This window comes from Tupaia chinensis, unplaced genomic scaffold (genome assembly GCF_000334495.1).
Source record: "Tupaia chinensis unplaced genomic scaffold, TupChi_1.0 Scaffold139668_1, whole genome shotgun sequence".
Lineage (NCBI taxonomy): Eukaryota > Metazoa > Chordata > Mammalia > Scandentia > Tupaiidae > Tupaia > Tupaia belangeri.
In genome coordinates this window covers 45,463-59,538 of record NW_006199549.1, presented here as the reverse complement: position 1 = coordinate 59,538, position 14,076 = coordinate 45,463, and the positions used below count along the sequence as shown (strand labels likewise).

Below are 14,076 nucleotides of genomic sequence, written 5' to 3'. Positions count from 1 at the left end.
AAAATGTAGAGAGGCTAAGTTGTATTTTAAGATGATATAGGTTATTTTGTGGTGATAAAATATAGTATCAATTTCTCAGAGTTGACATTTTTAACCTTGGCTGCTAGGAAATGAACACTCTGATCTTTATGTCACATGAACTCAAGATAGCAAAATCACCATCTTGTTGCAGCATTTTAATAAATTTATGCATCCCTCAGTTTCTACAGCACACAATAAAACAATTATTGAACCTTATACTTTTTCTCTCATGTTTTGGTCTGGAAGTCATATTATTTGGACTAGTCAACATGTCCTTTATTGAAAAAAAAATGGGCCTGAAAAATAGTCTTCTACTGCTCCTAATCACAGCATCCTTTTTTTTTTTTCACTTAATATTCCATTCTATGATCCCATCAGGTAAATATTTATCTCCTACCTGTTTAAGTGGGACAATCCAAAATCCCACTAAGGTTAGAATCAGATTATTTATTTCTTATTCAGGTCATATATGGTCCTTTTGACCCCATCCTAAGTGATAAAAACCAATTTCCATCAGTTTTTCAGATGGCCACCATGGACAGTTCTCTGGGTCATGGAATCATCTTGTTGCTGCATTTTGGCTGGACGTGGGTGGCGCTCTATGTATCTGATTATATGCAAGGGGAGTAGTTCCTTCAGGATGTAAAGGCAAAGATGATCGAAAAGGGTATCTGTGTGGCCTTTAAAGAAAAGCTCCCTGCCACAAAAGGTGTCTTTTTAGATTGTGACGTCCTTGTTGTGAAGAGGATCAAAGTTTCATCTGCAAATGTGTATATAATACATGGTGATGAAGGCAGTGTCTGCACCCTTGTACTAGAAAAATAATTTTATTTAATTTTGGGAAAGGTATGGATCATGACAAATATCCACCTCTCAGTGTGGAAAGCTATTTTGACTTATATGAAGGGCATACCATACTTTTTTCCATGGAAGCCTCTTATTTTCATACCAGCAAAGGAACGTTTCTGGCTTTAAAGAATTTCTCAAAACAGTGAACCCTTCCCAATACCCAGAAGAGTTTCACTTTAGTAAAATCTGGCTTCACTTTTTTGGATGCTCACTTACTGGATCACTTTGTGGCAAACTTGGAGACTGCCTACCAAATCCTTCCCTAGAGTTTCTACCATCTGACTTGAGCATGATGATCATATCTGACCCCAGCTATTTTATCTATCATGCTATGCATGTGGTGGCCCAAGTTCTTTATAAGATGCTTTTTCTTGAAGTAGAAATGGGATCTCCAGGAGATGCAGACCAGCCTATTCTTCCCTGGCAGGTAAATACCCTTCACAAGCACCTGATAACTTTTAGAGTTTATTAAAATTTTTTTTTTTAATCAGACATGGACACTCGTCAGAGAGAGACAGAGGGATGGAACGTGAGATATGACCTCCAGAGGGTAATGGCCACACCACAATCCCTTCTACTCCATTCTCCTCCTGTAATTTGGACGAGCATGTACAAGTGACTGGCAAGTTTTCAAGCTTCCAGTTCTGGGACTCACACCATGGTCAGTCATCAGAAAAAGACAAAATGTGATACATTACCACCTGGGGAGGGGTGGTGGTGCTTTAAGTCCTTTTTCCTCCATTCTGTTCTTGCAATTTTGGGGTATGCACACAAACATGCCCAGCATGATTTTCAAGCCATGGGGTCCAGAACTTGAATCACAGTAGGTCAAATGGAAACCCAGCCACCCTAATCACCATAACACCTGCTGAGTTATTTCTTTATTGTATTTCTACAGAGTTTTGCTATTAAGCATGTGCCCTCACCAGTGAGACAGAGACAGAGAAACAGAAAGTGGGAAATTACCACCCAGAGGGGATGGTCAAACCAGAATCCCTTTGTTTCCATTCTCCTCTTGGTATTTTCAGCATGCTCATACACATGCCCATCATGAGGTTTAAGCAGCCATCTGCAGGACTCAAACTGTGTTAAACAATGTGAAATTCAGTGCTGTAACCATTATGCCATCTGCTGGTCACTGGTGAGGTATCCTTTTAAAAAAATACAATCTGGGGACCAGTGGATGGTGTAATGGTTATTTTGCTGGGCTCCCACATTGTCAAGCATGGTTTGTGTTTCAGACCTGGTGACTGAAACTGATGCTTGACCCAAGAAATACAGAGGACCCCGAGTAGAATAAACCCAAGAAGATCCTCTCCAAGGCACATCATAGCCAGACTGGCAAAAACAACAGTCAAGTGTGGATGTGTGCCTAAGATCCCAAGAGGAGAATGGATGAGAAGGGATTTTGGTGTGGCCATCCCCCCAGGAGTGGTTATTTATTGCTTTTTTTAAAAAATATTTTATTTTTTAAATTTTTTTACATTTTTAAAATACATTCAATCACATTTTTTAGCTTACAAGGTGATCATTTCAATATGTGAACATTTCCCCCTGGTCGAGTTGAGCAAAATATAACAATACTACCTCCCCGTCTCAAAAATGCTGTCTCCATATCCCTCCTCCAAATGTTTTTCCTACTCCTCCACACACACCACATCTGGCATTCACACCCATCTCTTCTGTTTGTACATCCTTTAACACGTCAGCTTCAGTTATAGAGTGCTAACACTCGGTATAAATTAAGTGGGGACATACAGTGTCTCTCCTTCATAGCCTGGCTTGCTTCAATCAGCAGTAAATCTTCCATAATCTTCTGCTTTCCATTTTGAGAGCAACCAACAAAAGGCCTCTCCGTCAAGGGAAATCATCAATCCTACATCACCCACAGTCAATACAATGGACGTCGTGGACATGTCTGATAAGGAATTCAGAATATTTGTAGTGACCAAACTAACTGAGATGGAAGAGAAAAGAGACAAGGAGCTCCAGGAGATGAGGAAGTCCTTTAATGACTTGAAAGAAGAAATGGATACCCTAAACAAGAACCAGATGGAACTTCTAGGTTTGAAGAATGTGATAGAGGAAATCAAAACCTCCCTTGAAAGCATTAAATGTAGGTTAGACCAGGCAGAAGACCGAATCTCTAACGTAGAAGACAAAACATCTGACCTAGATAAAAGTATCAAGAAGATTGAGAAAACAACCATGAAAAATGAGGATAATATACGAGGAATACTGGACACCATCAAGCGCCCCAACATTCGGATAATTGGTATTCCGGAGGAGGAAGAAAATAATAAGGGCCTGGAAAATTTATTCCATGAGATCCTGGAAGAAAACTTTCCAAATCTAGAAAGGCATTCAAATATCCAGACCCAAGAAATACAGAGGACCCCAAGTAGAATCAACCCAAGAAGATCATCTCCAAGGCACATCATAGCCAGACTGGCAAAAACAACAGATAAAGACAAGATACTAAAGTTGGCAAGAGGGAAACGCCAGGTTACTTACAAAGGTCACCCCATCAGGCTAACATCGGATCTCTCAGCAGAAACAATGCAGGAAAGGAAAGAATGGGGAAGCATAGTCAAAGTGTTGAGTGAAAAACAATTTCAACCAAGAATACTATACCCGGCAAAATTATCTTTTATATGGGAAAAAAAGATAAAAACATTCTCAAATAAACAAAATTTGAAGGAATTTACCAACACCAGACCAGCTCTTCAAGAGGTTTTGAAGGGAGTACTATACCAGGAAAACTAAAAAATCAGAGACAGTTATACGAGAACAAAAAACAACTAAGAAAATGGCTCACTTAATGATAGGATCAGGTATGGAAATATCGATAATTACATTGAATGTCAATGGATTAAATTCCCCAGTTAAGAGACATAGACTAGCTGAATGGATAAGAAAACAGAAACCCTCTATCTGTTGCCTACAAGAAACTCACTTTATGGATAAAGATATACATAGACTAAAAGTCAAGGGCTGGAAAAAGATATTCCATGCAAATGGAAATCAGAAAAAGGCTGGAGTAGCGATATTGATCTCAGACAAAATAGATTTTAAAACAAAGACTGTAAGAAGAGACAAAGAAGGGCATTATATAATAGTAGATGGGGTAATCCAGCAAGAAGATATAACCCTTATAAATATCTACGCACCCAACTCAGGTGCGCCTAAATATGTGAAGGAAAGACTGCTGGAGCTAAAAGGAGACATAGGGAAAAATACTATAATTGTTGGAGATCTCAACACCCCGTTATCTCCTATAGACAGATCTTCTAGACAGAAAATAAATAGAGAGATACAGGACTTAAATGATACTATAAATGGAATGGGCTTGACAGATATCTATAGAACTTTCCACCCTACATCCACAACATATACATTTTTCTCACCCCGACATGGAACCTTTTCAAAGATAGATCATATACTAGGACACAAATCAAGCCTTTACAGATTCAAAGGCATAGAAACTGTACCCAGTATCTTCTCTGACCATGATGGAATTAAACTCAAGATTAATTTCAAGAAACAACCCCGAAAACACACGAACACATGGAAACTGAACAACCTACTTCTGAATGACTTCTTCACTACTGAAGAAATTAAGGCTGAAATAAACAAATTTATGGAAACAAATGATAATGAGGACACAAGTGTCCAGAACCTATGGGACACAGCAAAAGCAGTCATAAGAGGGAAATTCATAGCAATTAGTGCACATAAGAAAAGGATGGAAAGATGGCAAGTAGATAACTTATCATCATGCCTCAGAGAACTGGAAAAACAACAACAAACGAACCCCCAAAATGCCAGGCGAAAAGAAATAATAAAGGTTCGAGCAGAAATAAATGAAATAGAAAATAAACGAACCATACAGAAAATAAATGAAAGCAAAAGCTGGTTCTTTGAAAAGATCAACAAGATCGATACTCCATTGGCTAGACTGATCAAGAAGAAGAAAGAAAGAAACCAGATTAATCAAATATGTGATGAAACAGGCAATATTACCACGGACATAGCAGAAATACATAATATCATTAGAGGATACTATGAGCGACTTTACGCCAACAAACAAGATAACCTGGAGGAGATGGACAAATTCCTGGATGCATATAAACTACCAAGATTGGATCAGGAAGACATAGAGAATCTGAATAGACCTATAACAAGCCAGGAGATTGAATCAGTAATTAATAATCTCCCAACAAAGAAAAGCCCAGGCCCAGATGGCTTCACTTGTGAATTCTACAAAACTTTCAAGGAAGAGTTAACCCCTATCTTACTAAAATTATTTCTAAAGATTCAAAAGGAAGGAAACCTTCCAAATTCATTTTATGAAGCCTCCATCATCCTCATCCCCAAAACAGATAAGGAAATGACAAAAAAGGAAAACTACAGACCAATATCATTGACGAATATAGATGCAAAAATTCTCAACAAGATACTCGCAAATCGTATCCAACAACATATAACAAAGATCATTCATCACGACCAGGTAGGCTTTATACCAGGGATGCAAGGGTGATTCAATATACGCAAGACCATAAATGTAATACACCACATTAACAGTAACTGTACTAATACTATCTGCAAAAATCCTGGAGGAAGGAACAATGATCCAATATTAAAAAATGAAACTACTTTTGAAACCTATAGTCTCAGGGTTTTCTAGTTAGTTCATAAATAAGTTTATATTTTAAATAAACACTAAATCATGGAGCCAGCAGCTGGTAAGGTCAAGCATGGTTAAGGTTCTGGACTCCCACATGGTCAACTGTGGCTCAAGTCCTGGACTGGTAGTTTACTTTCTTACTTTCCCTCTCTCTTGCTCTCTGTCTCTCTTTGGTGACTATATGAGCTTAAAAATAACACTTAATAAAATAAAATGAATAATTTTAAAGAACACTAAATTTATAAATTTTATATAAAAATATTAAAAGGGGACAAATACATTAGATAAATTCGTTGAACAAAACAACTAAATACAATATATGTACATAAAAATACATATCAGAAAGTTTAGTTTCTATCTTATTTTTGCTTGTATTAATAATAACAACATTTGATTTGCACTTTGAACAAGTCTGACATTGACTCTTCAACAAGCAAATTCAAAAGTTAAGAGGATAACATGGTTTATTAAAACTCTCTTTAATGAAGCCAGCAAATGGTTCAGTGGTTAAGTCACTGAACTCTTGATTATCATTCCAGTCCCAGACCTGGCAGTTTGCCTTCTTACTTTGTTGCTCTCTTTCTTTCATGAGCACACATGCCCTTTGGAAAATTTAAAGTAATGATAAAAAGAAAAAGAGTAAATAAATAATTCTCTTTAAAAATCTATTTTATGGATTGAACCCATGGCCTAGTGATTAAGGTAGCTATATTTCACATGGCTCAAGTCCCAGACCTGGAAGCCTAAGAAACATTCCAGGCATGTGTGTATGCATGCAGGCCCAAAAACTAAAAAGGAGGGAGAACTGGAGAAGGAATTGCAGCCTGACCATTCCCCATGGGAGGTGCTTTCTTCTCTTCTTTTCTCACTATTTCCCTGTCTCTCTCTATAAGGACATATACCTACTAGGAAAAACAAAAAGGTAAAATACCTGTTATAATTTAGATGCTTTAATTTTATATTTTGTCACAAATTGTTTATTGTATTGTCATATGACAATCACACTCTTATCAAAAGATGTCCAAAATAAAGATTTAAAAAAAAATGTGTTCCCTTTTTAAAAGTTTTATTGGGTCTAAATAGCATCCCAAAATTGCACATATTTAATGTACATATTTGGATAAACTTGGAGAAATGCATACCTTTATAATACCGCTACCACTATCAAGAATATAAAGCTATTCATCTATATAATGTCTTTTAAAAATTTTTCTACAAGGGACAGGCAGGTGGTGTGGTGGTAAGGGCACTGGATTCCCACATGACTGACTGTGGTTAGAATCTTGGATTTTTCAGCTTGCTTTCTCCTTTTCTCTCTCTCTCTGTCCCTTTCTGGTCAATATAAAATATTAATAAATAAAATATAATAAATACTTCTGTAAAAATTATTTATTAGATAAGGCATGTGCATTTTCAGAAAAATATAGAAGTGAGAAATCACACCCTCCATAAAAAATGGTCATGATGTAATTATGACCATTGTAATTTATGTTTAATGAAATTCCTGCCATTTGGAATTTTGGGCATGCACACATATGTGCTGTTCTTTATTTTAAATAATGATAATTGTACTTTATTATTGCTTTAGAAATTTGATCAGAGAGAAAGAGAAAGTAAGAAAGAAGGACATTAGGTGTAGGATTTGAACCACAATCTGCCATGTGGGAGCCCAGCACGTTTATCACCATTGCCACCTTTGGCCCCACCCAGTGTGTTTTGTAAGCTACAGGTACAGAACTAAAGTTGCCAGCTTGGGCATATGTGATTTAGCCACCTTAACTACTCCACTGTTTCACCCCATGTTGTGCACTTCATGAATGACCAAGATTAGCCTCTAATTTGTTCCAACCAGATTTTATTAGCTTGGATTTTATGAGAGTCTGAGTACAAATCACACTCTGAAAAGCATACTAGAATTTTTCTGATGAGTGACAACCACTCCTACATAGCCTTTTTTTTTTTTAAGAGTTCATCTTACGTAAGCCCTGAGCTGCTGACCACTCAAACCAGACTGAGACCCTACTGAAAGGTGAACATGTAAATAAAGATGTGAAAATAGAAGGATTACTTTATAGATATGGACTGTTCACTCTACATTAAATGCAGTCCTAATTTGCAAACCTTACCTTTAATCGAGCTTCACCCATTTCTGAGGAAAAGCCAACTGACAAACAGCATTGGGTACAGTGTGCCCCTGGATAAAGAAAGATATACAATACAGTATAATATCCAAAACCTCGTGAGATTTCCTAATCACAGTTGGCTGTTTGTTAAAGTAGGAGACTTTATCTACAGGAATTCCCATGATCAAGGTTTGTTCATCAGAGAAGACATGATAAACTGGTCTGTTAGTTTCAAAGAGGTACCATGTCATTTCTGTATAAAATACATACAGAGGTGGGGTCAGCAGATTGTATAGTACTTACATCACTGGAATCCCACATGACTGACTGTGGTTCGAGTCCTGGACCTGGTGACTTGAAACTCATGACAGGTGTGTATGCCATTCTTCTGGGGGAGTGATTTCTCACTTTTTCTCTTATCATCTGTCTGTCTTTCTCTCTCTGGTGGGTATACACACAAATCAAAATATATATGAGTTATCTGAACAGAGTCTCTAAATAAAATTGAGAGATGTTTACCATTTAAAAACATACATTTAAATGATTTTAGATGAAGTAATTGCATAAGAGGAGAAAATGACACCAGGGATATTTTTAGTAATGTATGAGATAAAGTAATCAGGAACCTTGGAACTATTTCATAAATAATACATAAAGGGGACCCACAAGTGGTGAGGTGGTTAAAGCACTGGACTCCTACATGGTCAATCACTGTTTGAGTCCCAAAAATGATGGCTTCTTTTCTCACTTTTACATTCTCCCCCTCTCTCTGTCTCTTTATGATTAAATTATAAGCAAAAAATGAATAAAATTAAATACAAATAGTTTTAAAAATAGATACATACTCAAGAAAATAAATGTTTAAGCTAAGTATACTAGTTCTTAATTAGAAGTCTAGGTAAGTGGGGCCAGCAGGTTATATAGTGGTTAAAGTTCTGGATTCCCACATGTCTGACTGCAGTTGAAGTCCTGGAATCAGAAGCCTGAATCATGTCAGGAAAATGTGCATGGAGGCCAAAAATTCTAAGGAGAATAGAAAGGGGATTGTAGTGTAGCAATTCCCCCAGGGGTTATTTTTCTTTTTCTCTGCCTTTTCCTCTCTCTCTGGCAAGTGTATGCACCCTACAGTCAAAATCTCTGTCTAAATAAATACAACCCTGAGTGATATCTAAAAGATAAACAGTGATGAACTATTTCAGTTTTCTCTGAAGTGGAAAGAAATAATGACATGTAGTCAAACCAACTCATAACATACATAATTATGACTAATGATTCTCTTTGCTCAGACTCCTGAATCTGTGTGTAGTCACAGCTGTGTTCCTGGATTCCAGAAAATTCCCCAAGAAGGAAGACTTTGCTGCTTTATTTGTGTTTCTTGCCTGGAGTCAGATATTTCAAATCAAACAAGTATGAAATATATAACTACACTATCAGTCCTTACTATTGCTCAATAAAAATGAAACTATTATTACAAGAAAAAACAAACATAGAGACCAGCAGGTGGTTAAGGCATTGTCCCATGTGGCCAACGGCAGTTCAATTCCCAAACCAGAAATTTGAAAGTAACACCAGTTGTGTGTACATGCGTGCTAAAAATCCTGAAAGAAGAAGAGACTGTGGCATGCCCATACCCCTGAAGGATGATTTTTCACTTACTTTTTGTCTTTCTGTCTCTCTGATGAGTACATGTGCTTTATATCAGAAATATCCTTTAAAAATAAATTAATAAATGAAACATAGAACACCACAGTTCTTAATTCACATAATTATTGTTTTGCTATATTTATTTTTAAAATAATCTCCTACCCCATTTTATGAAGCTGTTTTCAACCCGTGCTCATTCTATTAGGCTAAGTTGTGAAACTATTTCCAATGAACACCCTTGAAGTTAGGTGCTGAATAAGACACTGTCAATTTTGGATTTCATACTGGACCACACTAGTCATAAATAGAAGGATGTGTATTACCAAGGTTACCTGTGGATGCCTTAAAGTTTGAATCTGACTTTGAGACCAAGATGATAAGCACAAGGGAATTCCAGATAAACTATTTTTAGAATATCTTATAACTTTTTCAGCCATACTCAAACACCTGTGCAATTAAGTACAAAGAATTGACTAATATCAGAATATCACACTTTGAAATTTATTCCAGGAAGAAAAAGAATCATCATTTACAAATTGAGTACTCAACAACCTAATAAATTTAACAATTGGGTATATCAAAATATGCTCTCATACAAAATATAAAATCAAGCAATTACCATAATAAAATACTGTATTATCAAATATGAAAGATGCAAAGTTATAAAAAGTAATGCTTCCATTTTTCTGATAAATAAGGGAAATATGGTTTGAATTCTTCCATAAGCATTATGTCATTGCAGGCATTTTAATTGTAGAAAACATTTTAATTTCATCGCTGGTAAAAGTAAGTATGTGTTCAGGTAAGAATATACCAAGAAAAAATGTTATTTATCTTTTATGAAGGAATTGAAAAACCAAATAAGTATGCAAAACAAGACATAAAAATAGAGGCATGGGGCTAGCCCAAGGCCTGATAGTTAAGGTGGCTGAGTCCCACATGTTCTAAATTGTGGCTTAATGATCAGATGATTTGGAAAACACAAAGAATTTGTGTGTTGTCCAAAATCCTGATAAGAAAAATAAAATGGTGCAGAAGGTATTGTGGCATGACCATTTTATGAAGGTGGTGTTACTCTCTCTGTGTCTCTCTCTAGTGAATGCATTTGTCCTCTGGCAATAGGAGTCAGCAAATGGCATGCTTATTTAGATGCTGAATTTCCACTTATCCTACTGTGGTACAAGTCCTAGATCTGGGGGCTCATTTTCTCACTTTCCTTCTCTCTCTGTCTCTGTCTCTATCTCTATCTGAAAAGCACACATGCCTTACAAGTTTTAAAAATAATAGTGAATAAAATTAAATAAATTCTTAAAAAAATAATAAGTAAAAACAAAGTAACAAATAGTTTGTGATCTTTAAGAAGACATTCATGTGTTTGTGGGTACCAAACTTGGCTCTGAGGCAGAAGCCAGGAGTATTTGATGACTCTAGAACTAGGAGTAGGTAGTGTAAGAAAAAACATGTACACAAACCAGAGTAGGAAGAGAAAGAAGAGAAAGAAAGGAAGGAAGCAAGTCTCCAGGTTTAAGACTCAAAATGCTGTCAGCCATGTGGGAGTCTCTCATCTTCACCATCATACCACCTTCTGGCCTCCACTCTAATTCATTGAGAATATATTGGGTTTCTGGAAAAGTCATGATGTAATTTTCATTTATTTTTATGCAAAAATGCGACATGACTTTTCTGATGACCCAATGCTATTGCCTCAGTATTACCAAAAATAAGTAAATAAATGAAAACTTGAGAAATGAAGAACAACCCTAACTATTTTTGTAAAAAAAGAAAATAATAATTGAAACATGGACATGGCTGATAATTTACATAAGTTCTGTGAAGGTTTTCCTGGTATATAACAATAGAAGCTAGTAGTTGCTACAGAGATATTATAAGCCATACTCAAACACCTGTGCAATTAAGTACAAAGAATTGACTAATATCAGAATATCACACTTTGAAATTTATTCCAGGAAGAAAAAGAATCATCATTTACAAATTGAGTACTCAACAACCTAATAAATTTAACAATTGGGTATATCAAAATATGCTCTCATACAAAATATAAAATCAAGCAATTACCATAATAAAATACTGTATTATCAAATATGAAAGATGCAAAGTTATAAAAAGTAATGCTTCCATTTTTCTGATAAATAAGGGAAATATGGTTTGAATTCTTCCATAAGCATTATGTCATTGCAGGCATTTTAATTGTAGAAAACATTTTAATTTCATCGCTGGTAAAAGTAAGTATGTGTTCAGGTAAGAATATACCAAGAAAAAATGTTATTTATCTTTTATGAAGGAATTGAAAAACCAAATAAGTATGCAAAACAAGACATAAAAATAGAGGCATGGGGCTAGCCCAAGGCCTGATAGTTAAGGTGGCTGAGTCCCACATGTTCTAAATTGTGGCTTAATGATCAGATGATTTGGAAAACACAAAGAATTTGTGTGTTGTCCAAAATCCTGATAAGAAAAATAAAATGGTGCAGAAGGTATTGTGGCATGACCATTTTATGAAGGTGGTGTTACTCTCTCTGTGTCTCTCTCTAGTGAATGCATTTGTCCTCTGGCAATAGGAGTCAGCAAATGGCATGCTTATTTAGATGCTGAATTTCCACTTATCCTACTGTGGTACAAGTCCTAGATCTGGGGGCTCATTTTCTCACTTTCCTTCTCTCTCTGTCTCTGTCTCTATCTCTATCTGAAAAGCACACATGCCTTACAAGTTTTAAAAATAATAGTGAATAAAATTAAATAAATTCTTAAAAAAATAATAAGTAAAAACAAAGTAACAAATAGTTTGTGATCTTTAAGAAGACATTCATGTGTTTGTGGGTACCAAACTTGGCTCTGAGGCAGAAGCCAGGAGTATTTGATGACTCTAGAACTAGGAGTAGGTAGTGTAAGAAAAAACATGTACACAAACCAGAGTAGGAAGAGAAAGAAGAGAAAGAAAGGAAGGAAGCAAGTCTCCAGGTTTAAGACTCAAAATGCTGTCAGCCATGTGGGAGTCTCTCATCTTCACCATCATACCACCTTCTGGCCTCCACTCTAATTCATTGAGAATATATTGGGTTTCTGGAAAAGTCATGATGTAATTTTCATTTATTTTTATGCAAAAATGCGACATGACTTTTCTGATGACCCAATGCTATTGCCTCAGTATTACCAAAAATAAGTAAATAAATGAAAACTTGAGAAATGAAGAACAACCCTAACTATTTTTGTAAAAAAAGAAAATAATAATTGAAACATGGACATGGCTGATAATTTACATAAGTTCTGTGAAGGTTTTCCTGGTATATAACAATAGAAGCTAGTAGTTGCTACAGAGATATTATAATGCATAAAGGCAAAAATATTACTAGCTACATAGAGAAATTAACAAACCTTCCCTTCAGATGCGTATAAATGGTTACTTCAAAAATAATACCCCATTCTTCTATTATATAGTTAAAATACAAATTTCTCAAAAAATTCATATATATGAGCAATCAAATTCCATTCAAGATTAAAAAATTTGCTCTCTTCTCACTACCACATAGAAAGGCCTACAGACACCCAACTGCCATCTTTCGACCCCTGGGCCAGGAACTGCGAGGGAGGACTGCCCCTGAAGCTCCAGCCCCAGGACCCCCCAAGCCAGAAACCCCTCTGTCAGCCAGCTGAAAGGAATACTTTTCCTTTGATTACATTGCCAAAAACAATAGAAGAGAGACTTTGGCAGTCTTCATTCGCAGCCAAAAAGAAACACTCCTGCTCCTATTTGAGGAAATGTTCTCTTAAAAGGTATTTCAAAGAGAACACATCTCCCAATGGTTAGAAGTAGAAAAAGAACCTCAGGTCTGAATAAAGCAGAAATATTTCTCCATCAAAAGAACACAATAACTCCCTTACTTTTCTTGAAAAAATAGAGGACGTTACCAAAATGTCTGTGATAGAATTCAGAACATTCATGTTGAACAAATACTATGAGCTGGAACAGAAAAGAGATAATAAACTACAAGAGATGAGAAAGTCCTTACACGATATGAAGGGAGAAATGGACATTGCTAAGGAAGAATAAGACAGAACTATTAGAGGTGAAGTCTGTAATACAAGAAATCAAAAACTCTCTCAAAAGTATTAAAAGTCTATTAGACCGTGCTGAAGGTGCTGTAGAACATAAAACTTCTGACCTAGAGAAAACCACCAAAAAGATAGAGAAAATAACAACAACAACAACAAAAAACACATGAAGATAACGTATGAGAAATACTAGATTCCATTAGATGTCCTAACATCTGAATAATTGGTATCCCAGAAGATGAACAAACTAATAAGAGCATGGAAAACCTATTCCATGAAATCTTGGAAGAAAATTTCCCAAGCACAGAGAGGCACTCAAACATCCAGACCCAAGAAATACAAAGGACACCAAATAGAATCAACCCAAGAAGATCTTCTCCAAGGCATATCATAGCCAGACTGGCTAAGACCACAGATAAAGATAAGATACTAAAACTAGCAAGAGAGAAACGACAAGTGACTTACAAAGGTCACCCCATCAGGCTAACACTGGACTTCTCAATGGAAACAATGCAAGCAAGGAAAGAATGGGAAGATGTATTGAAAGTGTTAAGACAGAAACAATTTCAACCAAGATCATTGTATCCTGCAAGATTATCCTTCATATGGGAAAAAAAAGACGAAAATCTCCTCAGACAAACAAAACCTGAAAGAATTTGCCAGCACCAGGCCAGCTCTCCA

At 36.0% G+C, this 14,076-nt stretch overlaps 1 protein-coding gene across 1 annotated transcript in view; it reads left to right on the top strand.

Annotated features, from left to right (window-relative positions):
* The first annotated feature begins 675 nt into the window (after positions 1 to 675).
* Positions 676 to 14,076, top strand: part of LOC102490842 (vomeronasal type-2 receptor 116-like) — an 18,911-nt gene continuing 5,510 nt past the window's right edge. The window contains 3 exon segments of the mRNA XM_027765744.1: positions 676 to 831; positions 974 to 1,297; positions 8,967 to 9,087. Coding sequence (XP_027621545.1) covers positions 676 to 831; positions 974 to 1,297; positions 8,967 to 9,087 — 601 coding nt within the window.